At 40.1% G+C, this 22,822-nt stretch overlaps 1 protein-coding gene across 3 annotated transcripts; it reads right to left on the reverse strand.

Moving 5' to 3' along the window:
• Positions 1 to 1,616: 1,616 nt before the first annotated feature.
• LOC143300498 (uncharacterized) lies at positions 1,617 to 22,665 on the reverse strand. Of its 3 annotated transcripts, none has more exons than XM_076614218.1 (9): positions 22,477 to 22,665; positions 20,024 to 20,133; positions 17,880 to 17,973; positions 16,681 to 16,781; positions 14,660 to 14,713; positions 12,648 to 12,772; positions 10,515 to 10,655; positions 9,254 to 9,813; positions 1,617 to 6,318 (listed from the first exon to the last, which is right to left on the reverse strand). In XM_076614218.1, the coding sequence occupies exons 1-9, from the start codon at positions 22,555 to 22,557 to the stop codon at positions 5,905 to 5,907; spliced, it is 1,680 nt and encodes a 559-aa protein (XP_076470333.1). In that variant the 5' UTR covers positions 22,558 to 22,665; the 3' UTR covers positions 1,617 to 5,904. The 3 variants fall into 3 exon arrangements, with proteins under 3 accessions (XP_076470333.1, XP_076470332.1, XP_076470334.1); XM_076614217.1 differs by having other exon boundaries at positions 12,648 to 12,775; XM_076614219.1 differs by having other exon boundaries at positions 12,648 to 12,775; positions 22,473 to 22,553.
• Positions 22,666 to 22,822: the final 157 nt, after the last annotated feature.

The following is a 22,822-nucleotide window of genomic DNA, read 5'->3' on the forward strand; positions in this document are numbered from 1 at the left end:
TCAAGGTAAAAAAAAAATTAATTAAAAAAGCTAAAAATGAAGTATGTCTACACTTGTGTGACTTAAAAGAAAAAAAAGTGTGGGGTGCCGAGAGTGCGGAGAAGTCAGTATTTAAAAAAAAAAAAAAAAAAAAACCTGGCTGGAAAACCTGTATATTACAGATATTCACTTTAGGAGAGAAAACAAACCCAGTACTCCAATGCAGCTGGTTCACTTCTTATTCTAATGCATTTTTAGTTCATATTGAATGAAAATTATTTTTAACTTGAATGACTTTGTATTAGTTACACATTACTGTTAATATTTGATTTGTGTTGTATGTATACAAACTTTCTTTTTCATGGAGCTAGACATGACCATACTAATACAGACTGCCACACACACCTAGTGTGTTATAGAGGTCAGGTCAACAGACATGCAGACCTGCTAGTGCCTGAACCCCCTTAGTGTGTAGACGATCAAATACGCACATTTAGGATCTTGTAATCTACATCAGCATTCAGTGAGTTATAGAAACAACCTGAGTTATAGAAAGCAACGCCTGAAAATGGAGTATGGTTCTTTCTCTGTCTCTGGACCTTGCAATTGGAATGAACTTCCTCTTTCGCTTCGTCAAGTCTCCACACTCAGCTCTTTCAAGTCTGGCCTTAAAACCCACCTCTTCCCAAAGTAGCCTCCCTTCCCTGCCTCTTCCTTGTCTTTTTAGTTTTTTTCAGTTTTAGAGTTATGCTTGCGTGAGAATGACTGGTGCGAAAGCGCTTTGATTTGTTTATGCACAAGATTTAGCGCTATACAAATACCATTATTATTATTATGGTTGCCTATGTGGCAAAGTAAAACATGGTCACACATGTGAAAGCCCACATGTATGTGGGAGTGAATGTGGGAGTTGCAGCTTATGAACACAGAAGATGAAGAAGACTGCCCAGAATGCTTGGCCTGCACTGCTTTAGACTGATGTCATTGCAGTGCGCCCACCAAGGCATCTGAGTGGGCCCTGAACATCCACTGGCCGTGTATTCACTATCAGTTTCTCAAGAAGGCGTCACTGTGTTTGGACAAATCCATACACCACACCATGACTGCTCCGCAGATGCATGACCAGCAGCATAACCAAAAGTGCTAGTCATGCCTCGAGTGCATGCTTATATATACTTGTATACCTATCACAGTTGGTATCTTCTGCAGTATTTTGCCAGAGGACAGCACACTTGTTACCATAGGTTCTTTTCTCTCTTTCTCTCTCATACACACAGACTGGAACAAAAGTTTTAAAACAAAAAAACAAACAAAAACAAATACAGATTTTATATATGCAACCCAGTCACCACTCTTTGCTGTTTTTGTTTATCTAATAAATAATATATCAAAGAGAGAGAAGGAGAGAATAGCGGGAACTCTCTTTGTGTGTGTGTGTGTGTGTGTGTGTGTGTGTGTGTGTGTGTGAGAGAGAGAGAGAGAGAGAGAGAGAGACAGACAGACAGACAGAGACAGAGAATTTGTGTTCACACACTACTTCAGCATAATTTCATACAGTATGCAAGCACACACACACGCACATCCACACACAAATAACAAAAGACAAAGGTAGAGGGAAATACTGTCAATCATAATTTCCTTCAAAGCACTAAAACAAAAGAACCAGAAATCTGAAAAATCTCAAATAATTAATCAACAATAAAAATGTAAATGCAACAATAAACATCAAACACATCATAGTCACAGCAAGATAAATTTACCACATTACATGCCAGGTTTTCTTTCCACAATTTGTGTTTTGCATATTACATTACAATCTCCCTTCCCCCTCCCCCTTCATGATCATAACCTTCTTCCCCAATCTGTGTGTGTGTGTGTGTGTGTGTGTGTGTGTGTGTGTGCACTGTGTCTGCAGAGAGAGAGAGAGAGAGAGAGACACAGAGAGAGAGACAGAGAGAGAGAGAGAGAGAGAGAGAGAGAGAGAGAGAGAGAGACTCAAGGATGCACAGAATTTAATGTTTGACCTCCAGCCTGTAAACATTTGAAGTGTACATGCACACACATAATTGCAATAAGAAAAGACAATGAGTAAACAAATTAAATAATACAAAAAAATTTAACACAACATATCTGTTGGAATGAAAGTAAGCGTTATTTGCCCAAACTTAAAAACCTGCTTCAAGTTCTTCCCTTCTTGTGAATGCACAGAACATGTAGAGAGAGGGAGAGAGGATTTGATATACACACTCTCATGTCAACTGCTTATCAAAAGTTGTGTATAAACGTGTGTGTGTATGTGTGTGCGCACATGTGAGAGTGCACACATTCACATGTATGTACATGCATCAGTGTGTGACAGTAAAAGTGTATTCCAAAAATATATGTTTTTACCCATGTACGAAATCAATTGCAAGGTATTAACAACAAGAAACAAGTAATTTTCTTGACATTCAGAAAAAGAAGCAGGCATGTTTCAAATTCTTCCCACATGATTCCTAATGTTCGTCATGCCATTGCTGGTTTGAAACTTTTGATATTGTTGTTCTCGTTACTCAACATGAAAGGCTTGCCTTAGTAAATAGAGTGACAAATTCATGGCCAATGATAGTTGAAGATTAGCAATTCAAACTATGGAAACAGTTACTGACTATATTAAGAAATAACACAAAGGCTGATGGGGCAGTGGGAAACTCATTACTATCAATCGTGTTGCTGTTGCATGCTCACAACAACAACAACAAAAAGTAACACATCTACCACGTAGGAAATGATGGTTAGATTCTTAGACTGAGCTCAAGAATTATACTTTCTCTTTCCTGCAGTCACAGAATAATTAAGCACTGTTCCAAATGTCATCACAGAATAATAGTCATGCATACTGAAAGAAATGTAACTGATGAAAATGTCACTGTGACAGTCACAATATCAGAGCACAGAGACTATAAAATACATATGTATACATATATTTTGTGTAATATTCACACTTCATTACAGACCACTCATTCACTTATTCTGCATCTTGTTTCAAAGCCACTTTTTGGTGCTGTGAATATCTCTTTCTCACATTCAGTGAGTAGAAGCCTAATCACGTTAAAAGATAAAGTGCATGAAAGCAAAACGAGTTTCAAACTTGTACTCTGACCAGATGTTCTGTCTCTGTTACTCCCAAGATCAGAATTTAACTTCAGGTACTAGGGGCTACTTAAACATTCTTCCACTTTCCTCAGCAAATCTTCAGTAAGTTTTAATTGTCGCAATCTTTTCTGTTTGGGATCTTCTGACCTTGCCCTGTATTCCAGCCAAGCACTGAAGTTTGTTCTCATTCGCTCCACCGTGCCACCTCTGGAACTTTCTGTTTCTGAGTCCGTCTGCTCTTCTGTTTCAGAACTGTCAAGCTGTTGCAGCCTTGCAAACAGTGTTTTGGTGCAAGCATTTCTTGAAGGTCCAGGCCTTAAAGGCTGGAACATACAAAGTGCTGACGGAGAATCAGATGAATTATCATCACACGAATGTTGAGATGAAGCTGTGTCTTTACCCCTTTTACCAAAAGCGCCACTGATTTCTGTACCATGATTCTGTTTGGTATTATTATTTCTGTGTCTTCTTGCTGTGTTGGGCAGATGATCTGTATATGTGTTGGTACTGCTGTGTTGAGATACATGTCTATCCTTAGAGTAGTGTGTGTGGTGATCTCTATCAGATCTACTTGCTGCAGTAATACTTCCGCCATGTTTGCTTCTTGCTCCTCTGTGCCGGTGAAAGCCAGCTCTGACAGTGTCTACATCTTCGTCAGATGATGTGTCTGTTCCTTCCGTGGAAGCACTGTGTTTGTGCTGATGAGTTACAGAAACTGCACTGGTTTCACAAACATTATTTCTTCCTCTTGTTGGTCTTGGTGCATGTGTGTTCGTGTATGTGCTATGAACAGCATGTGAATTTGTCTGCCTTGAATCTGACTGGGTTTTCCGGGCAGTGTTCTCCATTTCTTTTGATCTGACTGGACGTAACATACCAAACCTGTGTAACGTTGATTGTTTTCGATGGTGGGTGGCATTTATCCCTGTTTGCCTGTTCACAACAGTTGAAGGCTGAGCACCATGCTCAGACAAAGTTTGGTGGTATATGTTGTTTCTGTCACCAAGTCTAAAGACATATGAAAGGTTTAGGTCACTCGTCCTTGAAACTGCTGGTCTGCCTTCAGGATGATTTGAACGAGTGTCTTCACACCCCTTTTGTTTTGCTTGTTTCCTTAAGTGGGAATGATTGCTGGCCCAAGGACTCTGTCTTTTGCGGCTTGAAGTTGTCATCCTCTGCTCACTGTGCTCATCTTCTGAAGCGTCACTTCCAGATCTGCTCTGTATATTGTTGTCTCTGTCAGTAACACGAACTGGTTTCTGACCCTGACCCTGGGTTTGTTTATTCGTTCTAGTATCCTCTGAATTCCTACTTGAATCTTTCTCTCCCTCATGAATAGTTTTCTTCATGTCTTTTCTGAACTGGTTGTTCCCTGGTTTGGTTTTCTGGAAACCTGTATGTTTGTGCATGGTGCTGGAAAAGTTATTGTTTCTTGCAACTGGTGGTTGTGTGGTTCTGCTTTCCTGATGAGAACTACCTTTTGATGGAGAAAGCTGGCAATTTGTTTTACGGGTGGAAGCGGTGTCCACAAATTCAAGACAGTCTCTTCTCCTCATGTTGTTGTGAGGTGGCTGTGCAACATGGCCACGCAACTCTCCCACTGTCTGTGCTTCTATTTCTGAGGGTTCGCCACATGCTTCCACCACACTGCTCCCGCCTGAAGAAGATATCATGATGACATCCTCTTGACTGGAATCAGGAACCACCACAATTCCACTGCTGCTACAAGGATGAATATTGGTGTGTTTGGTCACCTCACGCCCAATCGCTTGCAGCATAAGCTCCCGGTCAAAAGGATCTTCCGAGTCACTGGAGCCTGAACACCTGACAAGAACTTTAACGGCATTTGCACTTTCTGGAGTTTCATGAAGGCTTCCCTCGGAATGTTTTGAAATCTTTAGTGGTGAATGAGAACTGGTTTGTTCTCTGTTTCTGCTGTGCTGAGATCTTGTAACAAGTCTGTTGCTTTGATGTTGATCCCTGCCCTGACCTTGTTCACGATCTGTCGGTCTTATGAGTTCTGTTCTGTTGGTTCTTGTGACAGAAGCAATCCTTCTCTTTTCAACAGCACTGTTGCGCTGAATGGGTGACATTTCAAGGACAGAAGGTGACTGACTTCCATCTGATGACACGTTTTGAGTAGAGTGATGAATACGATCATCAGGCGATTCTTCAACCAAATGTAAATCTGAACAAATGTTTACCTGATTGCTTTGGTGTTCTTTAAGCAAAGTATTTTCAAAGCATACATGTGAAGTTGAACACTCGGTTGCTTGCTTCATTTCAGATGCTGAGCTCATGCCGTTTCCTCCTCCTTCAGCAGTACATCTGACTGTACAACGCTCGCTCTTTCCATGCGTCTCATCACAAGCAGTGACAGGATCCACAGTTGGTGCCGCTAACTGCCTATCCCCTCCACCCTCTCTGGCTTCTGCTGTCGTGTCTTCTCCCGCAAAAGACAAATCATCCCCTGTCAAGTTGTGGGGCGGCTTCACTGGAGGGTCAATGCTCTGTGACTCCTGTGCGTCATCTGGAATCATGTCCTGGGTCAGCATGTTGGAAGGAACGAAGGCCTGTGAAGTCAGCCAGAGCTGAGAAGTCGGGTCAGAGGGCACAAACTGTTGTGCAGCAGGCACGGTGAAGCTAGAGGGTCCAGACATCCCTCCCTCAGAACTCTTCTCATTTTCTGCAACACATGAACGGGGGGAAATCGGAGGTGACACGTCAAATGACTGAACGTCACCTGAACAGCTCTGCTTGTCACGGAGTTCAACACCTGGCATGTTTCTTTCATTTCCCAGGTTGGTCATTTTTACAGCACCCTGACTCAACTCTTTTCACCTGTTCAGGCTGTGTAGTACTGACATCACTTCCCTTTTCTCTGTCAAGGTTTGTACTGTCAGCTGAAGCAGACTGACAAGCGATATGTAAAGAGGTAACAGTCAACCCATTTTCGGCTTTGTCACCTGTTGCAAAGTCAGTGTTTAGCTGGTTTTGCCTCTGCTGCTTGTCGTTTTGACTCTCATGAACAGCACCAGCAGCAGCAGCATCATGAACCTCACAGCTGGGAGAGAAAGGCTCAGCAGGCTGGCATGCAGCATCAGCACACACGGAGCTGGGGTCCTCTCCCAGGCTGGTGCTGTTCTCACAATTGCTCATGGAGGAGATTGTGAATGACAGGTCTGGCTGATGGGCAGAGCTATCCTGAAACATTAAAGCAGACTGTCACTTCGCTTACTGAGTGAAAGGTGAGAGAGGTAGCAGAATGGTAAAGGCAATTACAGTGTCTATGAAGGTCTGGGTTCGAATCCCGTTCTCACCCTTTCTCCCACGTTTGACTGGAAAATCAAATGGAGTGTCTAGTCATTCGGATGAGATGATAAACAGAGGTCCCGTGTGCAGCAAACATTTGGTGCACTGAAAAAGAACCCAAGGCATGGAAAAAACTGTGACAAAATTCTGTGGAAGAAATCCACCCTGATAGGTACAATTATATGTGCATGCACACAAGCATGCTGGGTTATCCTGCTAGTCAGGCATCCGATCTATCTAGATAGCAGATGCGGTGTAGCATATATTGTCTGATTTGTCAAAATGCAGTGATGCTTCCTTGAGAAACTGAAACTCTGTGAAATGATATGATCTGCTCTAAAATACATCTTCAAGGCAACCTGTCACTTATCATACTGTGTTAAATGACATGATCTATGCTACAGTACATCCTTTAGGCAGCCTGTCACTTATGATACTGTGTGAAATGACATGATCTACACTACACCGTATCTTTAAGAAATGACATGACATGATCTACACTACACCACATCCTTAAGGCAGCCTGTCACTTATTATACTGTGTGGAATGACATGACATACACTACACCACATCCTTAAGGCAACCTGTCACTTATACTGTGTGGAATGACATGACATACACTACACCACATCCTTAAGGCAGCCTGTCACTTATTATACTGTGTGGAATGACATGACATACACTACACCACATCCTTAAGGCAGCCTGTCACTTATTATACTGTGTGGAATGACATGACATACACTACACCACATCCTTAAGGCAGCCTGTCACTTATTATACTGTGTGGAATGACATGACATACACTACACCACATTCTTAAGGCAGCCTGTCACTTATACTGTGTGGAATGACATGACATACACTACACCACATCCTTAAGGCAGCCTGTCACTTATTATACTGTGTGGAATGACATGACATACACTACACCACATCGTTACCCAGTTGAGTGCCTGAGAGTTTTGTAAAAAAAGAAAAAAAAGTGCTTTCTCATTGCCAGGGAATTTTGAGGATTCAGGGGTAATATAAAAAAACAAACATCTAGTACAAAAACTATGGGAGATACAGAAAGAAAGTATACCTTAATACGTTTTTGTGAAAAAAATAAATGTAGATTCTGAATCTGGGCTTTTTACCCAATATAGTTTGACTGTCGATAACTGTTCACTTAAGATAATTTTTGTGCAACAAAAAAGTCTATTTCCATCTCCACAGAATGGCATCTATAACGAAAACAAACAAAATAAAGCTGGAAATACATGTCTATTGTCAGATTATACCTGTAGAAGATATCAAAACAGGCTATAAGTTTATAAAAACAAATTACAACTCATGTAGACAAGTAAATGAATAACTGTGCCATCAAACAATGACAAACGTGGGTACACTCAATATAAAAAGTCAATCAAATTCTCAGAAACTGAGCAGGCAAGCTTTCAGACAGCTAAGAGCTTTCCCAAGGTTGAGGGTGAATTTCTCTGATGACATTCACTCCCTCCAAGTTGCATGTGGGCTGATTAAAGTGCTGTACATCCAGCTTGCCTCCTCATCAAACAAGTCAACCATCTGATTCAGTGATAAAAAGCGTTAAAACTAAAAGGACGTGTTTCACGTCCAGTGCACTTTCAACCCTGCGTTTCATGAAAATCGTGGAGCACTGGTGGTTGTCTATTTTTGACAGTATGCATTGAAGTAATTGGTCACTGACGTCCAACTGCCACACCCACTTCCACACCCTCTTCTCCCTCTCCTCCCCCTCTTCCAATACTCGCTGCATGTATTCTGTCAGTCATAGTCACCAGCTCAAAAATGCTGTCTGATTGGACAGTCGGACTGAATTAACATCAAATGGGGTGTCAGTTTCATCACTGTTTTTGTCATTCACCTTCATGTTCAAACCAATCATCAGACAAGAGAGATCCTTCTCCATTGTTATAGCTGTCCACATTCACAGGCACAGCTTGCACAGTTGTATAAATCCACTGATTGGGACCACTTTCTTTACTGAACAAAGTTTTCAACACCTTTTTTTGCATATGATACAACCCCCTTTCCACATGTGCTCCACATGGTCCAGTTTACAAAGCATTATTGAGTAGAAAGGGGTCTTCCACCTGACCTATGTTCATTTGAATAGTATTTTTATGATCCAGATGCATCAGACTAACCATTCAGAGTCTGTTATGTGCAATGAACCAAACTCCAATGAAGGAAAAATTGGAACATATGAAGGACACTAGTGGAAGTCTTATAGGCACTATGGCAACACTTTTTGAAGGATGTCAGCTGATGTCATATAGGCACTGAACTGGTTAAGGCAGCCTGTCATTATACTGTGTGAAATAACAAGATCTACATTACAGCACACCCTTATTTGGTCCCCTGATGAAAAGACTTTTATCAATTAATTCCATCAAACACAAGCTCATTACACAGCATTAATTGTCTATAAACTAACAAAATTTGAGCGCTCATATTACCTTGAACATTTTCTCTTCAGAGCACATCCATCAAATACAAAAAAATCTCCCTCTCTATCATATGCATCACAGGTTAATAGAGTGAAAGTAGACAAAGAGATAAAACCACAGCATTTCTTTTGAAAAGAATATCAGAACAGCAAACATCCTGTAATGCAGCAACTCACTCACATTCAAAACATACAATCACCTCAATCAGCCCACTAACTCATCCCCCTCCCCACCACAAAGTGTCAAAAAGACACACTGGTAACAGAAACTAATCAATCCTCTACCTTATCACAAATAATGTTACCATTGTCCCCCCACCCTTGGGTTCCATCAACAGACCCTGCTGTCTTACCAGTGAGCTTGTTGAAGACCCCAAACAGTCAGGTGCCGGCTGCCACGCCACACTGTCATGCTGCAATGAAGGTGGTTGGCTATGTGCGGGTCCTTTTTTGCCTGTCAGCCTCTTTTCTGCTTCCGTGTCAGGCTCTACTACAACTACTCTGCCCTCTTCCTCTTCCACGCCTGCTTTTGCTGCCCGGTTTTCTGCATGAGCAGCAGATGTGGTCAGCGAATTGGCGTCAGTTTCCTTACATACACTTGCTGACTCTTCGTTTCCTGTAGGTACCTCTTCCACCTTCCTGTTGACTGTTCCCACAGGTATGTCTTTTGTCTTCCTGTTGTCTGTTCCTGCAGGTATGTCTTTTGTCTTCCTGTTGTCTGCTTCACTGCTGTTGTCTTCCTGATCAGGTGTGTGCTGATCACTTGTGGGTGGAATGTGACGCAGGGCCTGGCATGACTCCTGCTGTAAAGTGGGGCCCTCGAAGGCAATGTCAAGAGACACGCCCATGCTGGTTTTCCACTGCTGGTCCTCGGAACTGTCTGAAGCTGGAGGTATGTAGCTGTCCTTCCATTCTGGGGGAAAAAAAAGATCATAACCATACCCATATATGTACATTACATGAAGGTGCATATTACAAGGGGAAAACTAAGCACCAGAAGCAAGTGAACTGATACCTAAACATACACAGATATAAACATATACATGCACACAAGCACATATATCTTGAATTGTCTTGAATTGTCTATTCTCAGAAAATGAACACAAATCTGCATGCACACACACCCCACTTGCATGCTCATATTCACAAATATTTGAGTATGCTGGGAAAATAAGTTCTGTGCACAAATCTGCATCTGTCTCCCTGTCTATGCATTTAATCACATTAGACCAAACACAAGAAAAATAGGCTTGCACATACTGAAAAGATCTTTGAACAGCTACCACAAACAAACATACAGTAGAAAATGATGAAAATGCTAGTCTTTGATTTCATGTTCTTGCCAGATAAATCCTCACACATCTCTTTTCTTTTATTTGTAAAGGAGACTGAACAGCACCAATCATGTTCTTCCAATCAACCATCAGTTATTCGTAAGTTTACAAATAAAAATCATCATCATCTTGAACGAACAACACCAGCAATAACATCACAATAATTTACACACACAAAAAGAAAAGACAGACATGTACACGTGCACAACAAGAAAGCAGGTGGGGAGGGGGGAGGGGAAAGAGTCTACTTCACATGTACACACAACACTAACAACACTACCTGGAACAGAATCCAGCACCGCTTGCTCTTCGGCGCTGACCATGAAATCCTCAAGGTCCAAACAGCGCATTTTGTCCAGAGCTGACTGCCAGGTGTGGACAATGTTCACGGCATCTCTCCTTGGCTCTGTGGGGTTACTGTCTGCAAAGTTTTTCAAAAAAAAAAAATTCATGCGAACGGTACAGCACTGTAGTCATTCACATTCGGATTAACTGATATTGTACTGACCAATGCATGTGATCAAACTGCAAAATTTATTGTTTTACAGTTCATAACATCGGAAGTCAACAAATACACAAAATGAGTTGTTGTTAAATCAAGAAAACAAGATGTGCTGCATTTCCTTAAAAAAAAAAAGGAGAATGAGAGAGACAGTATAGGGCTTCATATAGATGCCCTGCGTACATTGAGTTACAGCCACCATCACACTTGCATTTCATATAACTCTGTTAGATGATTTCTGGGTATGGCTAATGTGAGAAAACTGGCATTTTAGGGACAGTGAAATACAGCAGGCTGAAGTATTTTTGTAATATCAATATAGTAACAGGGGGTGGAAGAGGAAAGGAATAAACAACGAAGATTAGGGAGAAAACGATGAAAGAAGACACCATGAAAGAAATGGTGGATGCTGATGGTAGTTGTGGCACTGTGAAGGACCAGCAATAGGAAAGAAAAAAAGTATGAATGCTGCATGTGGGCATGCGTGCATATTTAAAGGAAAGGGTCATGATGAGAGAGAGAGAGAGAGAGAGAGAGAGAGAGAGAGAGAGAGTGAGTGACATTTAAGATGGCACAATCTTTGTACAGACCTCTGCCCTTTACCTGTAAAGTAAAAAATGCTTATACAGAAAGAACCATAAAGTCTTGTTTCCTTATGTCTAGTGCTTTGTGTACAAAGTTAGAAACATTCATCACCATTGGTTTGTTTTCTGCAGCCATCAGTAACATAATGTGAAGCAAAGATTGATGCCTATATCTAACAGGAATTAAGAGAGAGTGAGTGAGGAAGAGAGAGAGAGTGACTGATTTTCCATTGAAAAAAAGAAAAGAAAAAAGAAAAGAGGAAATGTGAGGGTGGGTGGAGGCTTTGAACCCTTCACAGAACTGTGTGCCTGATACCACAGCAGTATTCTTCCCTGTGGACGGGCGCAATAGCCGAGTGGTTAAAGCGTTGGACTGTCAATCTGAGGGTCCCGGGTTCGAATCACGGTGACGGCGCCTGGTGGGTAAAGGGTGGAGATTTTTACGATCTCCCAGGTCAACATATGTGCAGACCTGCTAGTGCCTGAACCCCCTTCGTGTGTATATGCAAGCATAAGATCAAATACGCACGTTAAAGATCCTGTAATCTATGTCAGCGTTCAGTGGGTTATGGAAACAAGAACATACCCAGCATGCAAACCCCCGAAAACAGAGTATGGCTGCCTACACAGCGGGGTAAAAACGGTCATACACGTAAAAGCCCACTCGTGTGCATACGAGTGAACGCAGAAGAAGAAGAAGAAGAAGTATCTCAGTGATGGCTGTGCACCATCCTCCATGGTAAGTGATCTAGAGACACCATTTACAATTCAGTCGTGCTTTCCGTCACAGTGGGAGATAATTCACAATCCAATGACGTTCCAAAGGTGTCCTTGAACATAGACATCTATCTATGTAGATAGATAGCTACATAGTTAGATAAATATATTATAATACATTACCGCCTGTTCTATTAAATTTTATCATGACAGATAAATTTTCTCTGTATGCATTTTGTGCTGCTATTTCCAGTGCAGTGCATCCCTTTTGTGTGTGTGTGTTTTACCTGTAAATGAATTTGTTTTCCTACCGAAAAGGTTTTTTTGGCAGAATTTTGCCATGGACAACCCTTTCGTTGCTGTGGGTATGTTAAATGCATGCTACACATTGAACTCCTTGATTTATCATCTCATCTGAATGACCAGCATCCAGACCACCACTCAAGGTCTAGTAGAGACTAAGAGAGGGAGAAAATACATACTGGTGAGTGTGAGATTCAAACCTGTGCACTCAAGATTCTCTCACATCCCAGGTGGCCATGTTACCACTTGGACACCACTCCACAGTTCTACTCCTATACATGTTTCTAAGACAGACACCCACACTCACCCTCCTGTTCGCACTGCGACACAATGGCGGTGAGGTCACCAATGCTGGACTGACCCATTTGCTCCAAAAGCACAGACACGGCCACATCCGAACAATCCTGGCTGTGTACATCCTCATCCTGTCCACTGCTGGAGCACACAGAACAAAACAAACCACCAGTGTAAACACCTGGCTCAACGCTCAGCTTATATGAGACTGGCATAAGCTTACGGTCGGGCCAACAGCAAAGTGAGAGCTGTACGATCAATGGCTCCTCCACTGCAATGGGAATTCAGTTACAGCTTAGTCTTTTGTGAAGGACTATGACTCTCAAGCTTGGTGGCAAGATTGCTTGCACTGGATTTTAAAGCTGCAGCCTTGGGGGCTAGTTGACCTTTGGGGACCATCCCAACACCATCTTTCCTAAAGCCTTCTTGGCCATGAGAGTGGGGATGTAACTTGGACAAGACACACTCCAATACAATCAAATTCTAGCCAGGATAGTCCTGGAGAGCAGTTGCTTCCTCTGCTGTTCTGTTGGTCTTTGTCAGATACGACTGACTATATCATACGGTGTAAATATCCAGGATGGGAGCAACAGGTAAAGTGGTTAGTGCACTGGACTTTGTGTAATATGTGGTATTAGTCTTCTGTCAAAAAAATATTTTTCTGTGGGAATTTTAGACTGTTCATTCTCTAGAGAAGTGTCATCAAAATCCACTGCCACCCCCTCCTCCCCCCACCCCCCTTGTCAACATATTAATAAAGAATTAAAATAATGAAAGTGGATTCTTTTTCAACATGGTTTTGCAAGGAAGGACACTGTTGGTATACGTGTTTTATCTAATTTTTTAAATATATATTTTTTTTATCTTATCTATTTACCTCTTTTTGATGTGCACACTACCTTGATATATTGTATGATTTGAAAGATCAGCACTTAAACCATCATCCAAGGTCTAGTGTAGGGGGTAGGGGAGGGGATAATCATCATGGTGTATACATGAATGGAACCTTGTTTTCCAGACGGGACTCTTATCCACTGGGCCATATTTCACATTTGGAGAATCAAAGTTTGATTACATACAATACCTACAGGGAGACTTTTCTACTCTTGTAGATTTCTCAGACAGACCTTATGAATACCTGCAATCATTAAAAGTCTCCACAACGTTTAACTTATAAAAAAAAAAAAACGTATTTAAAAAACAAAAAACAAAAAAAACCACCATCATATATCCAAAGTCCTGAATAAATTCTCTACATCTTGATAAAGTTGGGTAAATAACTAGTAAATAACTAAAGGCTAAATTCCAGAGAACTGATATAAATAAAGAACACTTGCGGAGAGAAGATAAAAGTGAATAAACTGAATAACAACTGATTCACAACACAACATATGACTCCATGAACAAGCTGACCGAACTAGCAAATCCTTTTATGTTCAAGTGTTGAGACAAACACTTAAGATGTTTATAGTAAAAGAATAAGGGGAGGGGGGCGGGTGGTGTGTGTGTGTGTGTGTGTGTGTGTGTGTGTGTGTGTGTGTGTGTGTGTGTGTGCGCGCGCGTGCGTGCGTGCATGTGTCTGTGTGTCTGTGTGTGTGTCTCTGTGTCTGTGTCTGTCTGTGTGTGTCTGTGTCTGTGTGTCTGTGTCTGTCTGTGTGTGCACATCAGCTGCTTGGACAGGTAATTGAGACCAGTGGTGAAGTAAAACAATGTGACAGCAATAAAGCGATATGTTGACAAGAAAAAAAAAAAAAAAAAGCATACTGGAAAACTGGTCTATCTTTCCATCTTAAAGTACTGAAATATTCACAAACTTCGTACATCTGCATTGACAGTATCACCAAAAGTGTTTCAAATGAACAACTACATAATAATGCAGAACAGCAACAAAGATCAAAATTTGTGTTCTACACCAGGAAAGATCAACAAGAACATATCTTTACATGTGTACAGAACTCAACTAATATCTAAGTATAATATAACACTGCTATAATTTACGTCCAATTTATCATTTCCCAAACTTACACAAAATCTTTTTCCATTTCCTCAGCTTTTGCTCGGACTTCCGGGTCTGCCATTCTGTTTGAGAAAAACAAAACAGATAAGGTAAGAAACAGTGTACACAAACTGCATGTATCTTATTTTCCAACACAGAAATAACAATATATATATTTGAGGACAATTAAGATAAAACCTTACTCTTCTACTAGTTCTAGTCTTTATGATATGGAGATTAATCAAGGTAAAACCTTACTCTTCTGGTCTTTATGACAGCGACAACAAAATGCACGTTTTCTAATGCAGCAAACTATGAGGTTATCTTGGGGCTTAAATGTAACAGGGGTAAATTACATACTCATCTAGCTGAGAGATCTACCCTTATTACAAGAAATATTTTTAAAAATAATAAATTCAACAAACACAACTTTAACTGCCTTTATCAGCATTCATGCAGTACAAAAAAAAAAACATGTGGAGGTCATCATTTAAGCCTTTCACTCCCGGCCACATATATGTCTGCAGTTTAAGGGTAACTGCATTATCAACAGTTTGACTGGTCATTCAAATACGTTTACTTCCTTGCAATTGATGAATGCATTGTCAAATCACAACTCAACGCCACAAATATAAAGGAGAAATTCAGAAAAAAAAAATTAGCAAAATTTGAAGCTGGGTGTTTTCAACAACTTGATACAGTTCTCTGGTTTTAACTGAGATCTCTTGAGAAATACCTGCTGTAAAAAAGGGAGCAGTGTGTTCAAGTAATGGATCTGGCACACAGGGATCTCATCAAACACTGACAGGCGCCACAGCCGAGTGGTTCTTCTTCTTCTTCTTTGTTCATGGGCTGCAACTCCCACGTTCACTCATATGTACGTGAGTGGGCTTTTATGTGTATGACCGTTTTTACCCCGCCATGTAGGCAGCCATACTCCATTTTCAAGGTTGTGCATGCTGGGTATGTTTTTGTTTCCATAACCCATCGAACACTGACATGGATTACAGGATCTTTAATGTGCGTATTTGATCTTCTGCTTGCGTATACATACGAAGGGGGGGAAAAATCTCTACCCTTTACCCACCAGGTGCCGATACGGAGATTTGAACCCGGGACCCTCAGACTGAAAGTCCAACGCTTTAAACACTCGGCTATGCGCTCGTCAGCTGAGTGGTTAAAGCACTGGACTTTCAATCTGAAGGTCCCAGCTTTGAATCGCCCGGTGGGTAAAGATGGAATTTTTTCCAATCTCCCAGGTCAACAGATGCGCAGACCTGCTAGTGCCTGAATCCCCATCATGTGTGTAAACATGCAAAAGATACAATATGCATGTTATACATCCCATAATCCATGTCAGTGTTTGATGGGTTATGGAAACAAGAACATACCTGGCATACACCGCCCAACCCCTGAAAACAGAGTATGACTGCCTCTCATACATGTAAAAGCCCACTCATGCATGTGAGTAAATGTGGGAGTCGCAGCCCACTAACGAAAAAAAAAAAAAAGAAGTTTAATCAAACACTGCCTCAACTGAGAATGAATCTGCCCTGAATTTGGTAAACTTTGCGAAAGAAGTCAAAAGTTTTGCATGAGAAGTCAAAAGTTTCGCTCCCTCGTGCAAAAAGGAAAAGTCTTGCAGCAAAGTTTGTGTTCAGTTCAGGTCCATGAATTTGCGCAATGACAAGATGACTGTTGCAACTTTTCTTCTCTCAGTGCAAAGTTCATATGCAAATTTTGCATTTACTCAGGTCTACCGAACTTCACCTTAACCAATCAGGAAAGCAGAGCTGCCTTCAACAGTGTCCTCATGATGACCTAGCAGGTGGCAGCTCCATGCTGACTGTTCTGGGACCAAGATGGATTGAGTGACTGTCACTAAGCCGTGCTTGGAGGAGGTTTTATGAACTGCACGAGGATGGTGGCGGCCTGTTGTAGTTGACAATGATTGGGATTTTACACATGGGACTTCTTGTGGGTCTCCGTGGGAGATAAGGCAGCAAGCACACACGCACAGACACACACACACACAAAGTAATGTACTCACAAGTCTTTTGGCTGATTTTTACTGTAAAAGCCTTCATGGAGGTTGTACAGCCCAAACCTCTCTACCATCAGCACAAACCTTGGTCTCTTCTCAGTGTTACTCTGAAACATATTTGTTCAAAAGCAAATTCAGCTATGTACACATTTGTTCTTAAGTTATATTTCTGTTTAACAATTTACCTGAGAAAACCAGGAACAACCTACCTGACAGAGTACAAACAGAAGCAACAAATATATAGTAAATGTTTATACCAATGAATAAATAATATGTGCACAAATGAAGCATATAAAATATTAATCCTTGTAGCTCTTTCACAACATTAAATGTTATTATGCCTACGTTAAATGCAAATCCCAACATTCAAGGTCAGCTCTGATTTCCAAACACGTAAAAATGTCAGGACAACTATCTTTAGCAAGGTCAGTCAGCCAAAACTTGTGTCAAAAGCAAGCTCTGTAATGGACTGTGACAGATATGATTAATCCAGTCCAAAATGTTTCAGATTAAAAGGAAATTTTTTTTCCTAAAATTATGTTTAAGTAACATACTTAACCATGACCCACCAGTGCAGACTCCGGCAGGGGTCTGATTCCTGTCCTGTGCAAACTACTACCCGCCTGTGCGGAGAAAACGATAAACTGGCTATTCCTGCTCTGACCTTGATATTCAGACAGGTCACTCTTGAAGCTTTGCCTGATTTTAAAAACTGGCTAACAAGTGCAGTAGTGTTTAAGCATTTACTTTGGAATATTTTTTCATATAATTTCACTCCCTCACCAAAGCTCTTGTTCTGTTCCTGTCATATCATCATTTATACAACAGAATGAAGCAAACACGATGGTAAAATCAAACCCCCAAGTGTTGTTTTCTCCATCAGATTATTTTAAAACCTTATTATTATAGTTGTCAAAATATACCCGGTTCTTAAGTCAGGAACCTTGAATTTGTTGGGAAACTGGAATGCAATTCTGCAGGGTAAAAAAAACTTTGTTACACACACACACACACTTGTTACTCACACACACAACCTCTCTCTTCCACCCTCATAAAACGCACATGCACGCACACACACACACACACAGAGGCATGTGCACACACACTTCCCCCTCTTCTCTCTCTCTTTCCCTCATAAACACAAACACATATGCACACACATTCTCTCTTATTAAGCAAAGTGCCATTCAACAAGAGAAACATACAGGAAGAGAAGCTGGCTGAAACTCCACATGGAACTGATTGAGCAACAAAAGGGCTTGTGACCACTCTGGTGGGCTGTTGAAACTGTCCTCAAAACTGCAATGCACACATGAATCAAAGTATTCAAATACACAATTTATGAAGCCCAAATCTGAACAAAAGACACAGGTCATAAAGGAAGGGTACATGTCAGGCATTACCAAACAAACAGAAAAAAAAAGTCTGCACTCTTTTGCCTTAAACAACCCTTCATTTCTGTGATTTAAAAAACAATAACAAAACACACAAAAAACATGAAAGGTTATGTCTTATTAGCCTTTTTAATCATTTCAACATTTGAGATCAAAAGTATATAATTTCTAGTAGCAAAATGCAAGATGCTCAGCCAGTATATTTTCACTTTCAGTCATATATGATTCCTGAATATAAACCGAGTATTACAAAGAAAAAAGAAAACAAGTAATGGAATTAAAGTTTCTAACAGTATAATTTTAAATATTTATTTTCAGTTGTCAATATATGCATATATATATCAGTGGGAAAAGTGGTTTACTTTTTGCATGGTCTTGTCTCATGACATTACATGTGACATATGAGACTGAGACCAGCAGAAAACTTGTCACAGTAACAGGTGTGTTGATTCATTGTAGTTCAGAAATTGTTGGTGTCCTAAGTGTCATCATAATCAAAACATTTCTTCTAAAGGCTTGTTACTGCAAGAAGAAAAAAAAAAGAAGAAAACTTTAATATCATAACAAAAGGGTAAAAACAACAACCGAAAAATCAACACTGGAGCGATGTGCATCCAGTTTAAAAGGAAAAAAAAGGCCATGTCACTTCAAAACCAAAAATCAATGAATGATGTAACAATATATCACTGTAAAATATAACTCATCAGAAAAAAGAAAATGCTCAAATCATGAAGGATTTTGCGGATGAAAGAAGTCATCCACAACAATAGTCACGCAGCTTCTAGTCCATTACATGTAATGTAAAACGTGACAATCGGTCTTTGGTGGATGTTTGTGTTGTCACTGTAATGCATATCCCTCAGAAATGCTGATAGATTTAAACGCCACCAGAGAGAATCTGAGTGCACTGGTTCAAATTATGGCTCAGCTGCTGACATTTTCTCCCCCTCCACTAGACCATGAGTGGTGGTCTGGACGCTAGTCATTCAGATGAGACGATAAACCGAGGTCCTGTGTGCAGCATGCACTTAGCGCACGTAAAAGAACCCACGGCAGCAAAAGGGTTGTTCCTGGCAAAATTCTGTAGAAAAAATCCACTTTGATAGGAAAAACAAATAAAACCGCACACAGGAAAAAATACAAAAAAATGGTTGGCGCTGTATTATAGCGACGCGCTCTCCCTGGGGAGAGCAGCCCGAATTTCACACAGAGAAATCTGTTGTGATAAAAAGAAATACAAATACAAATTATTTGGTTAGAACTAGTACACAGAAAATATGACTGATAAACATGTGAAAGCTGGCATGTTAAAGTGTGACCATCTCATACTGCTACAGCATGACGTTTGCAAAAATAAATCATCAGTGTGTGGAATTTCTCATTTAAGTTCTTATGTAGTTAGTTTGAGCTGTCTCAAACACTAGTTTGACACACTACTTATGCTAGCTGTGATATGTTTGATATCCCTGGAAAATAGGTCGGTAAGTGAGACATTAACTTGTAACTGGTGATATGGTACTTTCGTGTTGTCATGTGCAGAAATTTAACAAACATTTGCATATATTTCTTTAGTGGAATGTATTAATGAATGCCGTTTACAATACTCACCTTGTTTAACTGTTTAATTTCTAGCTCTGATTTCCATTCAACGAACAATCTGACACCCCATCTATTAGCCAACATTTTTGCATGAAATTGATAGTTTAATCTAAAATTTCTTACAAAGTATTAAATAAAAGCAAACAAGGCTGATCCAGCTGATTCCTCTAACACTTCTGAACGTTCTTAACAGTTTATTGTTGAAGTACATAGCAGACAGGATGTCTTCTGACTTCAGAAACTGATCCTATTGAACAGTCACCAATTCTGGAGAATGACCCAGAAGTTGCATACATGTCAACATCTTTTTTCATTCATATTTTTGTCCATACCTTGACAAAGATGAAAGCACCAACCTTGTGTGAAAAGTGTCCAGAGACTGCTGTGTGAAGATGGCTTTCATATAGACTGTGCTGTCTGCCACCTCTTTCACCATGCTTCCATCTTCCAGAGGTCCATCAACATGCTGATCATGCAAATGAGAGCAGATTTCACAATATAGGATGTGCACAAACATAAATTTAGTTTACCTGAACATGGTGCAATAAAATGTCTTCTCAATGTTCACAACTGCCTGAACTTGGCCATTATTTGGTCACACTCACACTGTCAATATCTCCAGTTCTGGTCAACAACTTAATATCAAAGAATTTAAACATAATTTAACTGATATTTGACCCCACATGTTTGTAAATCATACTTTCATTTGGACTTGGAGGAAAAAATACAAACACTCCCATTCATAATAATAGTAAATACTTCAACTGTGTATGCACATACAATGACAAATGCATTTCATGTTGCACACACACACACACACACCAGAGAGAGAGAGAGACAGAGACAGAGAGAAAGAGAGAGAGAGAGACACAGAGAGAGAGGGGAGGGGGGGGGTCAATTATGGAGAAAGTAAAAAAATACATGTGTAAATTAATAAATACATATTTATACACAAATGTACACAACACACGCAGAAAGAAAAGAGTGAGGGAAAGAGAGACCCAAGCCAAAGGACACACACACACACACACACACTTACATAGCAAGAGGAAGAGATAGAGATGCATGCTTGCAGGCATGCATGTATATGTATATATACATGTACACACATAAAGGGAAAAAAAAGGATAATAAAGATTACACACACATGGACCTGCACACACACACACACACACACACTGACACACAAATAAAGAAATTTGCTGCATATATATGTTACAGAAAAGTTGAAAACTCATGAGGCTCCAGGCAAAAGAAAATCTTTTTTTTTTTTTTTTTTTTTTTTTGCGAGAAATACATGATTTGCCATGGAATAAAAAAAAATTTTTTTTTTTTTTTAAAGATTGCCTCTTGCTCCTAATCATTTTTTTTCAACTTAAAAAACTAAAGAACAAAGCAATTTTGTATTCAGCTTTTTGATGAAAATAAACTGATCTGATCACTATAGTTTGCATACAAACTGTCTGTGACACACATACTACAAATTAAGAAATACCACCTTTAGAGGATTGACGTTATGTCATCCTCCTCACAAAAATGCATAGGATTGTTGATAATCAAATACCAGCCTTACCATCAGGAAAGTTCTTGACACCTGCTAGCAAGACCAGCATATGGAGTGATGACCTAGAGGTAACGCATCTGCCTGGAAAGCGAGAGAATCTGAGCGTGCTGGTTCGAATCACGGCTCAGCCGCCGATATTTTCTCCCCCTCCAATAGACCTTGAGTGTTTGTCTGGACCTAGTCATTCGGATGAGACAATAAACCGAGGTCCCGTATGCAGCATGCACTTAGCACACGTAAAAGAACCCACGGCAACGAAAAGGGTTGTTCCTGGCAAAATTCTGCAGAGAAATCCACTTCGATAGGAAAAACAAATAAAACTGCACACAGGAAAAAATACAAAAAAAAACATGGGTGGCGCTGTAGTATAGCAACGCACTCTCCCTGGGGAGAGCACTACAAATTTCACACAGAGAAATCTGTTGTGATAAAAAAGAAATACAAATACAAATATGATCCAAACCTACTTCAAGTAAACAAGGCACAGACAATAATTATAACAGGAAGAAGAACAATCAATAACAGCTTGGGCTTCTGCAAAACAAGCCAACTAACAAACTCATTTCTTTATAAAAACAACAGCAGAATGGAATCAGCTGGAGGAAGGAGTTCTGTGTGCAGGGATGACCACAGTGTTCAAAGCAGCCATCAAAAGTTCCCTGCCATCTACTGTTTTCCATCATTAACAGTAGAGTTTTTAAAAGTTTTTTTTTTAAGGTTTATATATATCTGCATGCGCTCTCCAACATCTGTTGTGACGATGGCCATATTGGCCCCTGTGATGCATTTACCCTGATCCTGTATTACTGCCTTTATTACAGAGTCAGTAGTAGGAGTGGGAACTAACTTCCTGTACGAAGTACTAACCACTCTAACTTCCTGTACCAAGTACTAACTACTATAACATTTATATTCTGCTATATACTTCCAAATGCCGAATTAGCCTGGACCTGAAGAACAGTCTAGTTCAGTGTGAAATAATCTGTTTCATGATAATCAACATCACATACATTGTGTGTAAGTGGCATCTATAATCCAAGATCACCCACCGAGTTCAAATACAGGTCTATCAAAACGACCACAATTGTAACATTTGATCTCAATATTTCAAACCACAATTCCAATACATACATTCATATGTTTCCTCTCTGTGTATAAATTTATTTTCATAGTCAACCGATTAACGACTCTTTCGAAAAAGCAAAACCAAAAAATTAAACACGACCAAGTAATTTATTTACCTACCAAAACAACCTTAACAACACCAGGCCTAATGAATCTGTTTTGCAAAACAGTTTCCTTTAAGAAAGCTTGTGTTGTCGCCATATTTAGTATGTTCTTTTGTTAGCGATGCGTCCTTTTTGAATTATGAATCAGACACTACAAGCAACTTTCTGTTCTGTAGCTTTTGATTTTCGACTGCTCCGCGCCATATTGTTGCTGATTCCGGAAATACATTCTTACTTTGGGCATTTATGGTACTAGAAATAAAAATATTGCTTAATCGGACCTTTCACGACATTCACATCTCAAAATAATAAATACAAAATGGTTTTCCATAATCTTAGATTGTTTAAACACTTATATAATT

This window comes from Babylonia areolata, chromosome 26 (genome assembly GCF_041734735.1).
Source record: "Babylonia areolata isolate BAREFJ2019XMU chromosome 26, ASM4173473v1, whole genome shotgun sequence".
Lineage (NCBI taxonomy): Eukaryota > Metazoa > Mollusca > Gastropoda > Neogastropoda > Buccinidae > Babylonia > Babylonia areolata.